We start from the raw sequence: 17801 nt of genomic DNA, 5'->3' as shown, positions 1-17801 counted from the left end.
GTCTAAGTGTTTTCTAAAGGAAGTTACATTTTAAGTTCTACTTTGAAAACCCTGACAGGAAAGGTGGTTGTATTCCTGCGATCTTGACTCTGCTGGATCCTCTGGCAGAGTTGTGAGGAGCAGACAGGAACTTCGTGTCTAACCTGGAAAGTAGAGTGAAACAGGAGGTGATAAACAAACATACTGACCGGAGAAGTTATAACAATAATGCATAAACATGGCTTTGTCGGAACTGTACACCGAGGTAAGAGAAAAACTCCCTGATATTTATTTATTTATTATCACAGTAGAGATAATTCCCATACTGTTGGTTTACAGAGACATATGGAAACTTGGTCAAGGCTCATGTCAAGTGCATAGATGTAGTGGAAGCTGGATCCACAGGAATTTAATGTCTAATTGTTGAATTGTTTACTCTCACACAACTTTTAAAATGTAAATCTTCTTTATTTTATAACATATAGTACAATAGGAACTAAACTTGGGGGCACAAAATTTACTATAAGTAATTGTTCGCATAGGAAATGGTCTCATATTTATAGAGAAAATCATGTTTCAATGATTTCTACAATACAGTAAGCATTGGTAAATTAACCTGTCACCTTTGTGATCTGCTCCCTCAGTACAACAGAGTGTGGATTCCAGATGTGGAACATGTGTGGCAATCAGCAGAGATTAAGAGAGACTACCACTTTGGGGATAATGTTCTTGAATTGCTCCTGGAAGATGGAACTGTGAGTAAAAATGTTACTTCTATATAATAAAACCTTCACATGTAGCTTTAATAGTTTTATGATGGTGAGGAGCAGCAGCTGCTGATCTGACTCTTTTACATAACCTGTCGCTGTGAAGGAGCACTACTACCCTGTTGACTCGTCACAACCACAACTCCCTCCTCTCCGCAACCCGGACATCTTGGTGGGAGAGAATGACCTCACTGCTCTCAGCTACCTCCATGAACCTGCGGTCCTGCACAATCTCAAAGTGCGATTCGTGGAGTCCAGAATCATCTATACCTACTGTGGTACTGTTGATAGAAGCCTTTGACTGTCTAGCAGCATGTAAGCGTTGAGGTGGTGCGTGTTCTTTGCTCAGCCTGTAATGTTTCCTCTTTTTCAGGTATTATACTGGTGGCTGTAAATCCTTACAAACAGCTTCCCCTCTACGGAGACGCAATCATTAATGCCTACTCAGGCCAGAACGTGGGAGACATGGACCCTCACATATTTGCAGTGGCAGAGGAGGCTTACAAACAGATGGCCAGGTAAAGAAAAGCTCAGATAATCACATAGATTATTTTCTTGATTAATCAGTTAGTTGTTTGGTCTTTAAAATGTCAGAAAATGGTGAAAAATGTCAATCGCTGTTTCCCAAAGCTCATCATGCAACCTAACATGTCTTGCTATGTACCAACCAACAGTCCACAACCCAAAGATGTTCTGTTTTCTATCATAGAGGACTAAAGAATCCAGAAAATATTCACATTTAAGAAGCGTGAATCAGAGAATTTTTTTCTTAAAATACGACTCAAAACGATTAATGGATTATCAAAATAGTTAGCAGTTAATTTTGATTAATCAACTAATCGTTGCAGCTCTAGTGTAGTTGCGTTATGCTTCCTTTTCTTTCTCAGAAACCACAAGAACCAGTCTATCATCGTCAGTGGTGAATCTGGAGCCGGTAAAACAGTGTCTGCTCGATATGCTATGAGGTACTTTGCTGTTGTCAGCAAATCTGGCAGTAAGACTCGAGTTGAAGACAAAGTCCTGGCGTCCAATCCAATAACAGAGGTATGATTTTTACTGGTCTAGGGGCAAAAAGAGGGCAGCCTCACTCATTTTAACACAGCCCTGCTCACAACGCAACACATACAGGAGCTATTATTTCTATTAAAGACTGTTAATGTTTCAACACTTTGACAAAAACATAAGCATATACTGACATGATTAATAAATTAACTTAAAAATAGACCTAATAACTTGAGGGGTTTTTCTCTCAGGCAATAGGAAACGCAAAGACAACCAGGAATGACAACAGCAGCCGTTTTGGGAAATACACCGAGATCAGCTTTGACAGGAGGCACCGGATTATCGGCGCGAATATGAGGACCTATCTGTTAGAGAAATCCAGAGTCGTTTTTCAGGTATTGTATAAAATGAGGATGATGTTGAGTGTTATTTTTTTTACTAATTTTGGATCTTTTCTGATGATATTCTGTTGTTTTCAGACAGACAATGAGAGGAATTATCACATTTTCTACCAGATGTGCTCCTGTGCACAGCTGCCAGAGTTCAAGAACCTAAGACTGTGTGAGTGTTCATGCTGAGGGTTTATTCTGAAGGTTTGACTCTGGTCCACTGCTGCTGTGTTTAATCTAATTTATTGTGTGATTGTTTTATTGTTCTTCCTTTTAACTGCAGTGAGTGCAGATGAGTTCCGGTACACATGCTTGGGTGGTGAGATCACTATCGAAGGTGTAGATGACAAGAAAGAGATGGAAGAGACTCGACGGACCTTCTCGCTGCTGGGTAAAGGGTGCTTCAGCTGTTAGACTATTACCTCTTAGTGTGACTTACATGTTCATTTTGCCCTCTTCTCTTTGATTCTCCAGGGCTGAAGGAAGACTTCCAGTCAGATGTCTTTAAAGTTTTGGCAGCCATTCTGCATTTGGGCAATGTGGAGATCAAGAACTCTGGAGATGACAAATCATCAGTTTCTGTGAGTCTCCAAGCCTTAAATTAGTTTTTTGTGTGCAAGTTTAGATCATTAAGATCAATTAGATCATCAACATTAACCTGGTCAACTGCAAAACTTGATTTGAATATCTTTTAGCCCAGTGATCCACATCTGGCAGTCTTCTGTGAGTTGTTGGATGTGAGTGCAGCGGGGTTGGTGCGTTGGTTGTGCCATCGGAGGATTGTTCTGGTGACTGAGACGGTGGTGAAGCCAGTACCCAAACACCAGGCAGTAAATGCCAGAGATGCCCTCGCCAAACAGATCTACGCCCTCCTGTTCGACCGTATTATTAACAGGATAAACACAGCGCTGCAGGTCCCAGGAAAACAACATGCTTTCATAGGTGTTCTGGACATTTATGGGTAATGCAGATTGTTTTCTTCTGCTGTTTGATATGTTTTGGTCTCTTTTGCTGCCATTTTTGACCTGAACTTATTGGGGGTTTTTTTTGTCCTCAGCTTTGAAACGTTTGACATCAACAGCTTTGAGCAGTTTTGTATCAACTATGCAAATGAAAAGCTTCAACAGCAGTTTAATCTGGTATGCATTGCCAGCGTCCCAAATCCTTGCAAAACATTGCATACACCTCTTCATCGACTGAGAGGGTTATTATGTTGTCTCTCTTATTTTCACTCAGCATGTGTTCAAGCTGGAGCAAGAGGAGTACATGAAAGAAGACATCCCATGGACGCTGATAGATTTCTATGACAATCAACCGGTCATTGACCTGATTGAAGCTAAGATGGGGATCCTGGACTTGCTTGATGAAGAATGTTTGGTAAGATAGAACTGGACATGATTTGGACTTTTACAATTCTGTTTCTGTTTTTATGATTGCTGTCACTCTTATACTGTACATGTGTCCTTCTACTTTATAGTTTCCTAAAGGCACCGATCAAAGCTGGCTGCAAAAGCTGCACAACTACCTAGACGCCAATCCACTGTTTGAGAAGCCCAGGTTATCAAATGAGGCGTTTGTGATACAACACTTTGCTGACAAGGTGGAGTCAGATAAGAGACACATTTCTTGCTAATCTCAGTTCAAACTAAAAGTAGCACAAAAACCTTAACATTTTAATCATTTGCGTTAGAATTACTCCTACTGTTATTGACTATTAATGCTCTCGTATTTCTGGCAGATGCCTTCTTTTTCTAACTTTGTCAGTCTGTTTGCTCAACAGGTGGAGTATCAGTGCAAAGGTTTTCTTGAGAAGAACCGAGATGCTCTCTATGAAGAACTGATTGACATTATGAGAGCTAGTAAGGTAATCAAAGGCCCTCAGAAAGACATAAGAAATACAGTAGAATAATAAGATTCAATACCTGAAGAAGAGATAATCACAGTGGTCACAAAAACAAATAAAATGTTTCTGTATTATAAAAGCTACTCCGTGCAGCATTGTTTTTTTTTCTTCTCATTTTAACATATTTCTCCTACTTGCAACTGTTATCAGTGTCCTTTTGTGGCCAATTTTTTCCAAGAGGAGGAGCAAAACAGTCGGAGCACTAGAGGTGTCAAAGTGAGGCCCGCCAGGCCTGGAGTGAAACCAGCCAATAAACAGCTGAGAACCTCTGTTGGAGATAAGGTGAAAATATTTACTCTCTCTGCTTGCTGGAGATTGAAGTTTCCATAATATATTTACCAGCTTGCATGAGACATAACTGAGTTAGTATGCTGTATTTTTACCCATTCTCATAAATCTTGTGCTTGAATGCAGTTCTGCAGCTCCCTCTCCTTACTGATGGAAACACTGAATGCTACTACCCCTCACTATGTGCGCTGCATTAAGCCTAACGACGAAAAGCTCCCGTTTGAGTGAGTACTAATGAAACTTGTTATTGACAGATTAACATGATCCACTCTGTATTTGTCTGAATCACATTCACATGTTCGTGTTTTTGGTCTAAGAGAGTGTGTGTATGCGTGTTTTGAGGTATGACTCCAGAAGGGTGGTTCAGCAGCTGCGAGCCTGTGGAGTCCTTGAAACTATTCGTATCAGTGCTCAGAGCTATCCGTCCAGGTGATTCTCTATTACTAGGTTTCAGTCATCCAAATTACATTGTTTTAATCTGCCTATGCTCATGTTGCTCTGGCTCACATGTTTTGTTTGCAGGTGGACATATGTTGAGTTTTACAGTCGATACAGTATCCTAATGACTCATCAGGAAGCAGGCCTCAGTGACAAGAAACAGACCTGCAAGGACGTACTGCAGAGGCTGATTCAGGTAAGCAGCATCTTTATCTGCCTCTTGCTACAGCCTCGTGATTAATTATCATGCACTGTATCTCTTTGTGTTACTTTTGCCCCTTGTCTCGATCTCCAGGACTCTAACCAATACAAGTTTGGTCGGACAAAGATCTTCTTCCGAGCTGGTCAAGTAGCTTATCTAGAGAAGCTGCGTCTGGACCGACTCAGAGGAGCTTGCATTACCATCCAGAAACACGTCCGTGGGTGGAGCCAGAGGAGGAAGTACATGTGCATGAGACAGGCAGCCGTCATCATCCAACAGTACATCCGAGGAAAGAGGACAATACGGTTAGAGGCATTCACTGAAGGTTTTGTTGTCCTGCATCCTTAGTTGTATCTGTATTTTGACATTAACACCTGCTTTGTTCTTAAAACTGAAGTAAAACAGTGAGTGCTGCAACACTGAAGAGGGGCTGGGCTTCACTGGTGATCCAGAGGCATTGGAGAGGCTACTGTACAAGACAGATCTACCATATAGTCCGCCTGGCCTCCATCACCATCCAGGCTTTCACACGAGGTTGGATGGCCCGTAAACGCTACAAGAAGGTCTGTAACTGAGGGATCACTACACTAATCGCTTGTGTAATTTAGTTTGTTGAAAATACAACATATAATTTCACACAATTAACGCCCTGCTATCTCTTTTTTACCTCTCAGATGATGGAAGAGCAGAAAGCTTTGGTTCTACAGAAGTATGCCAGAGCATGGCTGGCACGGCGGCGATTTCAAACCATGCGTCGGCTGGTGCTTAACGTTCAGCTCTCCTACAGGGTCCAGCAGCTTAGAAAGAAGATTGATGAGCAGGTAAAGATGCTTCCAAAGTTACTTCAGCTGTTTCTTGTAGAAGACATACTATCTGTTAATGAATCGATGTTTCCTTACAGAATAAAGAGAACCGTGGGTTGATGGAAAGACTGACAAGCTTGGCCAACACTCATTCTCAAACCGTGGACAGACTTCATGGTCTGGAGACACAGCTGGAAAAATCATCCAACCAGAAGGCATCTTTGGAGGCAAGAGAGAAGAAAGTGAAAGAAGATGCTAGTCTGGTCAGTCTTGAAGTTAATGCTGATACAGTTGTGCGTTTCTTTTCAGATTTTTTTTGCTGAATAATTAGACTTTATGAGCGTAAAACGCATTTTTATTCTCACTCTAGACAATTGCTCAGCTTCAAAATGAGATGGGTGCACTAACCCTTGAAAAGCAGAACTTGGAGGAAAAGTTTGAAGCTTCCACCAAAGAGGCAAAAGGTAATAGGAGTCTATGTTCTTATGTATGCAACCAATAATGTAATTTGTACCAAAATTGTGACCGGCCATACACTCTTTCAGAGAGCTTTGATCAAATAAAGATGAATCTGCTAGAGGAGAAAGAAGACGAAGCAAGGCTTAGAAAGTAAGTAATAAAAATGCAACTTCGTCTCCAGTGTAAAGCAAATATTTTCGTTATTGTTTCTCAGCTTGTTCAATTGAATTCAGGTTTCTGATAAGATCATTCTTGGCAGAATTGCAGAGAACAACATTGAGATCCAGAGACAGGACCACGAGAAGGAGGTGGAAACTCTGAAAGAGGAGATAAAGAGATTGAAAGAAGAGAGAGTCAGTCTGCAGAGAAAGATGGAGGAGGGGGGCCAGGTGAACTCTGACCTGCAGGAACAGGTCATCCAGCTCTCCAAGCATGTCAAGACTATTCCAGAGCTACGCAGAGATCTCAATAACATGCAAAATCAGAGGAATAACATTGACCGAAAGATGAAAGAACAGTCAGAACAAGCAAGAGGTACAGACGTTTCCTGATGTAACTTCAGTTTCTTATGTTAGAAGATAAATGAGGATAATATTTAGCTGATGAACGAATAACCCCAACACATTTTTTATTGTTTCTGTAGTTAAAATGAAGGAGATTACAAAACAACTTCTCGGTGGTGTTGTTGAAGAGGAGGTTCTTTTGGGGTAATCCAAATATTTTAGTTTTCACTTTTTCTCACTTAGTTGTTCTTATCTCATTAAAGGATTCATTATTTCACATTGTTTTTCTAAAGGCTAACTCAAAACTCCGACTCTGAGAAGATGTATGAAGTTGAAGACATGCTGACAGCCTTCGATGGCATGCAGAAAGCTACCAGGTCTATTTTTTTTTCCTGAGAATCATAACAATCCTTTCACTTAATATCAGTTTTGTACCTGTGTAACAAACCTGCTTAATCCTGTTTGACAGAGTTTCATTTTTGTGTGCAGAATACTAGAAAACCACCAGAGGGAGCAAAAGGAAAGCTATGAGACCCAAGTTGAGGGCTTGAAATTGAAACTGGACCACCTTCAAAATGAGAACAACAAGCTGGAAAACCTGTTCCAGGAGAAAAGTAATGTCAATGAGAAAATTCTCCAAGAGGTGTCCAGGCTCAGGAGTGAGAACTCGGTACATTGTTGAATTTTTGTCTCTGTATTTTAATTCCTTGCTGGGATGGATGAAGTTCTGAATGTGCAATAGTTTGTGCTTTCCCTTGTTTGATGTAATCCACAGGTTCTACCTGAGCTGAAACTGCAGGTTTCAGAGCTGCAAAGACAAAAGCAAGAGCTAGAGGTCCATGTAGAGGAGCAGAACATAGAGTTAACAGGTAGGTTTACCTCTGCGTGGATTTGTCTATCAGTTATTTGCAATAAAAATAACTTTTGTAGGTATTTTACTTCTTTTTTTGCACGTTTTTTCATCTATGTCATTTGAAAGAAAAAACAGAGGAGATCACCAACATCCTTCAGAAGAAGATTCAAGAAGAGAGTTCACAACGCAGGTAAAACACTCAAATTGAAGTCTCTTTCTTGATTATGGATGCAATGGTGATTCCTCAGTTGTCCTGATTTGTTCAGATTTCACTGTCAGTCGGCGTGATTTGTGTTGCTATTTAGGCACTTTGAGGAGAAAGCTGAAGTGTTGGAGGAGGTGAAGACGGATCTTCAAGGCAAAGTAGAGGACCTACAAGAGGAGAATGATCACTTGAAAAGACAGCACATGATGGAGAGCGAGGCCAAGATGAGACTGAGACAAGAGGCTTCACAGTTAACTGCTGAGAATATGGTATGTGTCGATAAAGAGGCGAGAATGGTTACAGTACCAACGTGTGAATGTGTATCTTGTCTGTAATAAAGACAATAACAAATTCTTCTTTTCTTTCAGGACTTTGAGGAGCAGCTTGACCAGAAGGACAGATTAATAAAGAAACTCCAGAATCAAATAAAGAGCCTTGAAACATCTCACAAAGGTAGAGTTGTGGCTTTTACATGATAATTGTCAAAAAAATATATAACTTCTCCATGTTCATAACTTTATTGTTTCTCACACAGCCAAGCCAACGCCGGCGCCTGCTCTTCCTAAAGATTACCTCGGCATGTTGGAGTACAAGAGAGACGATGAATCCAAGCTTGTTCAAAACATCATTCTGGGTATTTTTCCTTTATTTTTATGAGTGTAATATAGTCACATTCATTCATTTCTGCCTTTCTCCCGGTGCTGTTATAGCTGAGGTCCTCTGTGACTTTCAGCCGGAATAAACAGACAGATGTAGTGATAACTGAATGAATGAGGTGATATTCTCCTACAAATGTGTCACAATTTGCCTGCTAGATCTGAAGCCTAAAGGTGTGGTGGTCAACATGATCCCCGGTCTGCCGGCGTACATCCTCTTCATGTGCGTCCGCCATGCCGACTACCTGAACGACGATGCCAAACTCAAGTCTCTTATGAATGGAATTATCACTGCTGTCAAAAAGGTCATCATGGTGAGATTAATTCTAAGTATATTGGCCCTTATCGCTACGCAGAGCTGCTAAATGAAGAATAAATATAGTAAAAAAGCAATTATTAATGACAATATCTAAGATCGTGGACTGCAGCCAGTATGTTGGCAGGAGTTTAGTTTACTTCAGTTATTTTACTTTGAGATAATGATGATCTGAGGAAGATTAAAGGCCTGCATTAAAGTAAACTTACAAATTGCACAAATAACGGAGCCAATAAAATATCACCTCTCAAAACAATTTAAACAAAATTTCATTACACAACTACATGTTCCTGTTTCAGACTCACCACAAAGACTTTGAGTTGCTGTCATTCTGGCTTTCCAACATGTACCAGCTGCTCAACTGTCTGAGGCAGTACAGCGGAGAAGAGGTGTGGATTTACCTTATTTACTCACTGGGTCACTTTTGTGGTTTTTGTCTGTCGATAATGTTGCATATACAATAGCAGGTGTATTTTGACATTCTCTTGTTTTGCTGTTGTTCACAAAAGGAGTTCATGAAACAAAATACTCCCCGTCAGAATAAGAACTGCTTGCAGAATTTCGATTTGTCAGAACACAGGCAGATTCTCAGCGACCTGGCCATCCACATCTACCACCAGTTCATCACGGTCATGGAAAAAACCCTCACTCCAGCCATCGGTATTAGACACAGCTCATTATTGCGGCATGATAAATGCACATGATTTTGATTGTGGTTTACTTTAATAGGTGCCATAAAATGTGCTTCTTATCTGTCTTGATCAACAGTACCCGGCATGCTGGAGCACGAGAGTTTACAGGGAATTTCCAGCATGAAGCCAACAGGCTTCAGGAAACGTTCCAACAGCCTCTATGAGGACTCAGAGAACTACACCATCTCCTTCATCATTCAGCAGCTCAGTCACTTTCACTCCACCATGAGCCAGCACGGCATGGAGCAAGGTCTCATCAAACAGGCTATCAAGCAACTGTTCTTCCTTGTTGGTGCGACCACCCTCAACAACATCATGCTCCGCAAAGATATGTGCTCCTGCAGGAAAGGAATGCAAATCAGGTGTGTGTGTGTGTGTGGTTGTTTTGTGATTTTTTAATGAATGACAATAAAAAAAGGGTCAGTCTCACAGCTTTTCTGTTTGTTTAGATGTAACATCAGTTATCTGGAGGAGTGGCTGAAGGAGAAGGACCTTCAGAGCTCTAACGCCATAGATACTATGAAGCCGTTGTCTCAGGCTGCCTGGCTTCTGCAAGTCAACAAGTCCACCGATGACGACGCAAAGGAGATCACTGAAAAATGCACTGAGCTCAACCCTGTTCAGGTACTTTATTAAGTGCCATATGTTGCACTTTTTGATATCAGAAACTCCAGCTTCACATTAAAGTAAAACAAAACTCTCATTTGATTTTATAGATTGTCAAGATTTTGAATTCGTACACACCCATCGATGACTTTGAGAAAAGGGTGGCATCATCATTCGTCCGCAAAGTTCAGGTAAGCTCTATTGATTGTTTTCTAATTTTAATGTAACGGGACTTTCTCAATTTAAAATACTGTGTAATGTTATGAAATATGTGCCATTCTTGCACTTCACTAAATAAGCCTGAATCTGCTCTTTGTTGTAGTCACTTCTACAAGATCGTGAAGGGTCGACACAGCTGATGCTGGACACAGATTATCGTTTCCAGGTCACGTTTCCTTTCTGCTCATCCTCACAGGCTCTGGAGCTGCTGCAAGTCCCGAGCAGCCTTAATCTGGGCTTCCTCACCAGGATCTGACTCAGTCGGCCTTTGACCTTTCTCTCCTTATTCCTGACTCATAGCACTGTGGCCTACGGCTATATGTTATGTATGTATAAATATGTAAACACTTTTAATAAATGATGTTTTTAAAATAAATGCAGGGACGGAGCCAGGAAAGATACTGAAGTCATGTTTCCTCTCTGCTCTGTGAGGAAATTACAACCAGGCCCCAGAAGGAAAGTCTTCTTTAATTGCTTGAATTTTCATATTTTATTTATTCAAGTATTTTTGTAAATCTTATTAGAGCAGGAACATCACTGAATAGTTAAATGACAAAACAGCCTGCAGCCATTTTAATAATAGTTATTTTTAAATCAAAAATACCTCTTTTTAAAATGTGTCTCCTTTTGTGTTTTCTCTGTAACTGTGTGTTTTTATTTGTGCTGCTGCCTGTCTCACTTGTCTCTTAGTCTCAACGGGACTCTCCTGGTTAAATAAAGGTTAAATAAAAACTTCAACCATTTTCTGGTTTCAGCTTCTCCAATGTGAGGATTGGCTGTATTACTTTGTTTTATGTCATGATAAGCTGAATATCTGACTTTTGGACCATAACAAGACGCCTGAGGACTTCAGCTCTGACTCTGGGAAAGTGGGACGGACTTTTTTTTTTTCATTTTCATTATTTTCTGACATTTCATGAACCAAATAATGAAGTTTCAAGTTTATTGTCATGTACTTGTGACAATGCAACATCATTACCTGTAATGAAAATCTTAGACTCAGAGTCAACTCAACTTTACATAATAAATAAAATAAGTCAAATAGTATTATAAGTAGCCAACAAAGGCAAAAGGGCAATAAGTAAAAAGCCTATTTAGTGATTAAAATAAAACAATGTTTACATAGTAATTATAAGGTCTTGAGTGCAAGGAATAATAATAATAATAATAACAATAACAATATGATTCCAATAATGATAATAAATATAATAACAAGAATGATAACCTTTAGTATCTTAAATAGTTTTGGGGAAAACAGGTATGCAGTGTAGTACTGATATGAATTAAAGTGACTTATTGTATGTAAGCAATGTAAACAATAGATGGTAAACAGTAAACAGCATGTAATCATTAGTAATCATTCAATGAAATGACTATTCAAGAAAATAATCAGTATATTAATTGATAATAATGATAATAGTAGTTAGTTGCAGCCCTAAATTTTATTTTCCAATATCAAGGTGTGAATGCTGAAGTCTTGTTTATATTGCTGAATATTGCTGGCAGGCAAACAGTGAATTCATATTATAATATTTTTTCACTTTGTTGTCTTCAAAGTAGTCAAATTTATATATACATAGTATAAAATATCTGGAATATCCCACAATTTAATACTCAAAAACTGTAGATTATATCCACCACCAAATTTCAGAATACCTAGAAAAATTACAGTCGATAAAATGTGAAAGTAGCTTGAAATGTATTTTAGATTTAACAATATTTTGAATAATTTACTCATAACAGAGGATTAGATGAAATGTATAATTACTTTAATATGTTTAACATATATTTTCATGTGCGGATACATTTACTTAATAGTTGATCCCATTAAAATAAATGGTTTTATATGTGAAAATGCCGCAGTGCGCTTCATTTAATCTGCTCTGTTTTTTTCAGTGATGTGTTTTCCATGTCGACGGTATGAAAACGCATCATGAAGCTGTAGTGTAGTGAGGCTGTAGTGCCGCTGAGGATGCAGCCTGTGTAGCAGCAGCAGCAGCATCACCAGGATGCAGGATCCTCCTCCTCCTCCTCCTCCTCCTCCTCTGGAAACTGGAGGAGCATCTTCTCCCTCTGACGTCATGACAGCAGCATCAGCTGTTAGCTCCGCTTTAAGCCTTTTCGCTGCCGATCGCTGCCTGTACAAAGCAAATATATGAGATCCCCTCTAATCCCTGAAATGGCGACACAGGAGGTACAGCTGAATGAGACCCTGGCACATCTCAAAACGGAATCGGAGACGCTGAAGACGAAGCTGGAGGAGGAAAGAGCGAAGCTGCACGATGTCGAGCGTGAGTGTTGAAAATGGAGAGGCCTCGATTCACCCCTGCGTCCACAGTGGGACGGGACAAATGGCATCAAATGTGTTATTACAGCTTTATGTGTTTCCGTGAGAGGTCGTAGATTGCCACTTTTTTTTTTTTTTTATATAGAGATGCGAATTAGCCGGAACAGATTATTGACCTGATTGTCCTGACGTTACCTCAGATTTGACAGGCGATTTGAGCAGGATGTTTGTTTGCTTCCCCATTTTACAGCTCAGTGCTCCCATCCCAATTTCTACTATATGTCCTAGTAATGTCCAATCATGTTTCAGCAATGTGGCAATAATATAGATAGAAATGTGAGAAAAAAACAACTAGAAATTTGATATTTGTAACGCATCATATTTATACGAGCTACTTGAGGACATGACAGATTAAGATTACTCAATATATTCCTCCATTTAGAGCAGGCCTACTGTAGTTTAATCCTTATTGCTGCTAGGAATATTAATCGAGGGTGTATACAGTAGGAGGTTTAATGTAATGTACATTTTGTGTGTGTGTGTGTGTGGGTATGACTTTAATCACTTTCAGGGACACAAACTAGACTTAAGACCAGTTAATTTGGGACAGTTTGTACAATTAGGGACAGAAGCTGTGTCCCCAGTTGGTAAAATGCTGATTTTTGGGACATTGGTTATGGTTAGGGTTAGAGTAAGTCTCCAGGAAATTAATGTATGTCTGTGTAAATACGCCAGAAATGATGTAAATCTGTGTGTGTGTGTGCAGTACATCAGGTGGCAGAGAAGGTGGAGGGGCTCGGCCAGTTTGTCATGAAGACTCGAAGAACTCTGAAGGGACATGGAAACAAAGTTCTGTGTATGGACTGGTGTAAGGACAAGAGGAGGATCGTCAGCTCCTCTCAGGTAACTTTATGCTCCTGATTCTGTTTTTTCTTTCTTTCCTTTTAACTCTGGTTTTCTACTTTGGTCAGTTTGTAATCAGACTCACTCAAAATAGTACCTGTTTTTTCATATTATACTTGTTCTCGTCTCTTCATGCAGGATGGAAAAGTGATTGTGTGGGATGCTTTCACTACCAACAAGGTAACTCCTCTTTTTCAATGTGCAGGTATTTTATTACAGAATGAAAACCACCAGGACTACTTTAGTAAAATGTTCAGATATTTGAAGCCATGAAAAGCTTGTTACAAACTAGTTTTTCATCTGTGCTTCCCTAGTTGACATTGTGAACATCCTTAACGATTTAAAGCAGTTCTCAACCTTTTTGGGCTCGTGACGCTTTGAGTTGTGAGGATAATAATGAGTGTTTAGTGTTTGGTATTTCCCAAGACAAAAGCAAACATTGAGAAAATAAACATTTTTGTAACAGAAATGGGTTTCTTGGGGGAATCATTGGCCTAAATCAAATTCATATTAACAAAGATGCAAATAATAATGTTAGTGTAACAAATTAATCAAAAACATGAAAAGACACAGCAAAATAAGATCATATTAGGCCTATTGATATATTGATATATATAAGACAAGAATACATGCCTATAGCTTATAAAATGTGGGTTATTTACATCATTGTTCATATAAAGTGAAATGAATGAAGTTATAGAGGGTTGCAGTTTTTTTTGAAAATGTATCTGTTGAGCCTCAAATTGAGAATTTCATTTTCTCTGATATCATGACGAAAATCAAATCTATGAGCCATAACGGATAGGAGGAGGCATGGGGGATATCCACATCATCATTGCTCATATAAAGGGCTGAAGGTTGACGTTTGAAAACTAATTACAGCATTTTTTGAGTTTGTATCATCCTCAGTGTCTAATGTCTAACAGTCTACAGCTCCCTGTTCTGCTCTAATTATGCCTAATGAATTTGATTCATCTCACTGTCCTGCAGCGTTTCATGCAGCTTTGTCTTTTGATGTTTATTAGGAGCACGCTGTGACAATGCCGTGCACCTGGGTGATGGCCTGTGCCTACGCCCCCTCCGGCTGCGCTGTAGCTTGCGGGTGAGTGACGATCTGTGCGTAGTGTATCATCTGTCTGGTGATCTATTTTTCTTTTACTAAACTGGCTTTGTGTTCTGTCCCAGGGGCTTGGACAACAAATGCTCTGTTTATCCTCTATCCCTGGACAAGAATGAGAATTTGGCTGCAAAGAAGAAATCAGTGGCCATGCACACAAACTACTTGTCTGCCTGTAGCTTCACCAACTCAGATATGCAGGTGAAAATATCCACCACACTCATCCTTTTAGCTTCTTCTTCTTCTTCTCTTTTCATCTTCTATTTCTGTCTCATTATTAATCAGAAATCACTGCCGTCTATGTTCCAGTGAAAAGAGCTTTGTTAATAATTCACAGCAGCCAGTTGCTCTTGGTTTAATGTCCTGGTCACATGATGTTTCACCCAGCAAAGGCAATCCATTTATAGCAGTGTGTTAGCCCATATCGACTCTGCCCAAACATCAGAGTAACCGTTATTCTTCTTCCTCCTCATCATCTGTCCGTGTTAAAGATCCTGACGTCCAGTGGGGATGGAACATGTGCATTATGGGATGTCGAGAGTGGGCAGCTGTTGCAGAGTTTCCATGGACACGCAGCAGACGTGCTCTGTCTGGACCTGGCCCCCTCTGAGACTGGAAACACATTTGTTTCAGGGGTGAGAGCAGCTCTTACTACTTACTGCTTATCACTATTTCAGCTTCACAGAATTATTTACATCATCTTATGATTTTTTCCTACATGGTTCTGTTTTTATTGCAGGGCTGTGACAAGAAGGCCAACGTGTGGGACATGCGCTCAGGACAGTGTATTCAGTCTTTTGAAACTCATGAATCAGACATAAATAGTGTTCGGTAAGTGACTCAAAATACAAGTGTATAGATAAGGATTTAATGAGGAACTGTGCTTATATGTGAAAAACCAAGATTTTATATGTGTAAATTTTATATGTAATTATAAGAATTTTCAAATTATTCTGATGATATAAGTTTTTGTTGGTAAAAATATTCCAGTGACAATTGGTGCAGTTTTGCATTTAGAACATCAACTGTCAGCCTCAGTGTTTTGTTTTTTATGCTACCACTAAAAGTCACTTACTGTCAGAAATATTACAATCACATAGAGGGTTTAAAAAACTCATTTGTCATTGTTCCTAACTGTAGCTGTTTCTTCTCTCTTTTTTAGATACTATCCCAGTGGAGATGCATTTGCTTCTGGCTCAGATGATGCTACAGTAAGTAATCAGATATTATTTCATGATTTTAACTGCCACAGCTATATACAAAGTGCTATTGGAAACATATTCAGCTCTGTTGAAAATTCAAACATTGACCTTTATTTTTTTACAGTGCCGCCTGTACGACTTGAGGGCAGACAGAGAAGTGGCTATTTATTCCAAAGAGAGCATCATATTTGGAGTCTCCAGTGTTGATTTCTCTCTCAGTGGTAAGATATACACACACACGTCCCATCCAATATTATTCTGGTTGTTCAATCAATAACCATGCTGTAAAAAAAGCCACGCTGTTAAAAGCTTTGTGTGTGTGTGTGTGTGTGTGTTTTTTTTTTTTCTTAGGCCGGCTACTGTTTGGCGGCTACAACGACTACACCATAAATGTTTGGGATGTTCTCAAAGGAACGCGGGTGTCTATTCTGTTTGGACATGAGAACCGTGTCAGCACACTGCGTGTTTCCCCAGATGGGACGGCCTTCTGCACAGGCTCCTGGGACCACACTCTCCGGGTACGAGATGTCCGCTATTATTGTCCGATCTGACAACTTTGCAATCTGCATTGACCTCTCTTTAAATATCTTGTAATGATAATTAATTTTTTTAAATTTCAGATCTGGGCCTAAGGATGAAGACATGGAGGAATAAATGGTAGACAGACCTACTGAAGACACACAGACATTTCTGTTTGCTAGAGTACAATCACAGAAATAGAGACTCTGGTTGTACATAGGGCATATCAATAGCATTGTATATACTCCAGTCTTATGACCTGGGTAGACTGACATATTTCAGAGAGTAATTAAACCAAATGGCACGCGTGTATTACAGTATGATTGAAAGAAAATTGCACAGAAGTACTTATAGTTACAACTTAAGATGTAAAATGTATATTGCAGAAAATAACACTGGTAGTGAATAGCATCAGTCTAGGATAGAAGTGACACAATAAAGTGATGTGTTGTATGTGCCCACATAAAGGACATTAACTATTTTTTTTTTTTTTTGCACAAAAATGATGAAGGTATGCAGGCTGTGGAAGAAAATGGGATACAACACAGCAAAATATTTACAAACAATCTTGGAAAATGGATATCGGCATTAGATAATATGGATTAAAGTACAAACTGATGGTTTATTTAAGCTGGAGATAGATAGCAATTTGATGTACTTTTAATTCTACACCCTGTCCCCCCAACAAGCCCTCTCCAGTTTTGAAAGCAACTGACCTGCCGATATTATTCCAATGTAAAGAAAGCACATTTAAAGATAAATCATCATCCTGATGGTCTTAAGATAAGGTTTACCTGTCATCTCTGTTTGTCTCCAGCTATGGAAGCCACTTACTGCTCGATGTGCACATTCAGTCACTGCAGACACCCTGAACCTGTGGTCCCCCACTAGATATCCAAATGCTAATATATGACATGTTTAAATTCGTAGAATGTACTCCTTCTCATGCGGTTGTCCAGTGGCTGTAATTTCATATTTACTGTAATTATTTTATTGTAGTTTAGTGTACAGTTATACAAGGGACTGTTTATCAAAATATTATCAACATAATAAACTGAGTTTTGAATATCATCACTGTGTTTCTAATTATTGTTCCACTGCTTATCTTACTGGTTTATAATTATTTCCTGTGAAAGGCTAAGTTAATCATTTTTCAAGTCTGTCTTAAAACAATAGTCAGTGAACATTGAAATAGATTTAATCATTCCTCTTGTTTATACTGACCATTAGAAGATCCCATCATAATGCACTTAGAATGTCAGTGATGGAGGCCACAATCTGCAAGCCTCCTTCTGGGCAAAAATGTATTTAAACGTTTATCTGAAGCTAATATTAAGCTTCCAAATGAGTCAAATCAAGTAGATTACTTTCAACGTTACAGTTACGTTAAAAAGACTGTAAATGTGGCAGATATCCACTTGATATGACTAACTCAGACTGTTGAAACCTCTTAAAAATAAATAATATTAAATATATTTTTACACAAAATGACT

General features: G+C 39.3%; 2 protein-coding genes across 2 annotated transcripts; both read left to right on the top strand.

Annotated features, from left to right (window-relative positions):
- The first annotated feature begins 81 nt into the window (after positions 1-81).
- myo5c (myosin VC) lies at positions 82-11023 on the top strand. The gene is made up of 40 exons (XM_044356883.1): positions 82-244; positions 624-734; positions 853-1024; positions 1120-1264; positions 1634-1790; positions 2000-2143; positions 2228-2309; positions 2421-2528; positions 2612-2718; positions 2833-3098; positions 3195-3276; positions 3374-3514; positions 3615-3737; positions 3918-4001; positions 4191-4322; positions 4455-4552; positions 4671-4757; positions 4851-4962; positions 5062-5273; positions 5366-5531; positions 5643-5789; positions 5870-6034; positions 6142-6235; positions 6317-6380; positions 6490-6764; positions 6874-6937; positions 7027-7110; positions 7223-7403; positions 7509-7602; positions 7713-7776; positions 7892-8060; positions 8160-8244; positions 8327-8425; positions 8607-8761; positions 9063-9152; positions 9273-9423; positions 9532-9817; positions 9905-10079; positions 10172-10252; positions 10384-11023. The coding sequence occupies exons 1-40, from the start codon at positions 218-220 to the stop codon at positions 10534-10536; spliced, it is 5232 nt and encodes a 1743-aa protein (XP_044212818.1). The 5' UTR covers positions 82-217; the 3' UTR covers positions 10537-11023.
- Positions 11024-12167: 1144 nt separating this feature from the next.
- On the top strand, positions 12168-17379 carry gnb5a (guanine nucleotide binding protein (G protein), beta 5a). The gene is made up of 11 exons (XM_044356945.1): positions 12168-12571; positions 13334-13470; positions 13609-13650; positions 14496-14572; positions 14656-14788; positions 15079-15222; positions 15327-15418; positions 15750-15798; positions 15914-16010; positions 16141-16307; positions 16410-17379. Exons 1-11 carry the CDS (start codon positions 12436-12438, stop codon positions 16419-16421), a joined length of 1086 nt encoding a protein of 361 aa, XP_044212880.1. The 5' UTR covers positions 12168-12435; the 3' UTR covers positions 16422-17379.
- Positions 17380-17801: the final 422 nt, after the last annotated feature.

The sequence above is a fragment of the Thunnus albacares genome, chromosome 7, assembly GCF_914725855.1.
Source record: "Thunnus albacares chromosome 7, fThuAlb1.1, whole genome shotgun sequence".
Lineage (NCBI taxonomy): Eukaryota > Metazoa > Chordata > Actinopteri > Scombriformes > Scombridae > Thunnus > Thunnus albacares.
Note: the sequence above shows the minus strand (reverse complement) of the source record. Positions and strands in the feature narration are given on the sequence as shown.

Bases quoted from the DNA above. Each gene is read 5' to 3' on its own strand.
- gnb5a (XM_044356945.1), top strand. From the start codon at position 12,436: ATGAGATCCCCTCTAATCCCTGAAATGGCGACACAGGAGGTACAGCTG. The intron at 13,471-13,608 runs GTAACTTTATGC...CTCTTCATGCAG, and splicing joins GGATCGTCAGCTCCTCTCAG to GATGGAAAAGTGATTGTGTG. The intron at 15,223-15,326 runs GTGAGAGCAGCT...TTTTTATTGCAG, and splicing joins GAAACACATTTGTTTCAGGG to GGCTGTGACAAGAAGGCCAA.
- myo5c (XM_044356883.1), top strand. From the start codon at position 218: ATGGCTTTGTCGGAACTGTACACCGAG. The intron at 6,938-7,026 runs GTAATCCAAATA...GTTTTTCTAAAG, and splicing joins GAAGAGGAGGTTCTTTTGGG to GCTAACTCAAAACTCCGACT. The intron at 10,080-10,171 runs GTACTTTATTAA...TTGATTTTATAG, and splicing joins CTGAGCTCAACCCTGTTCAG to ATTGTCAAGATTTTGAATTC.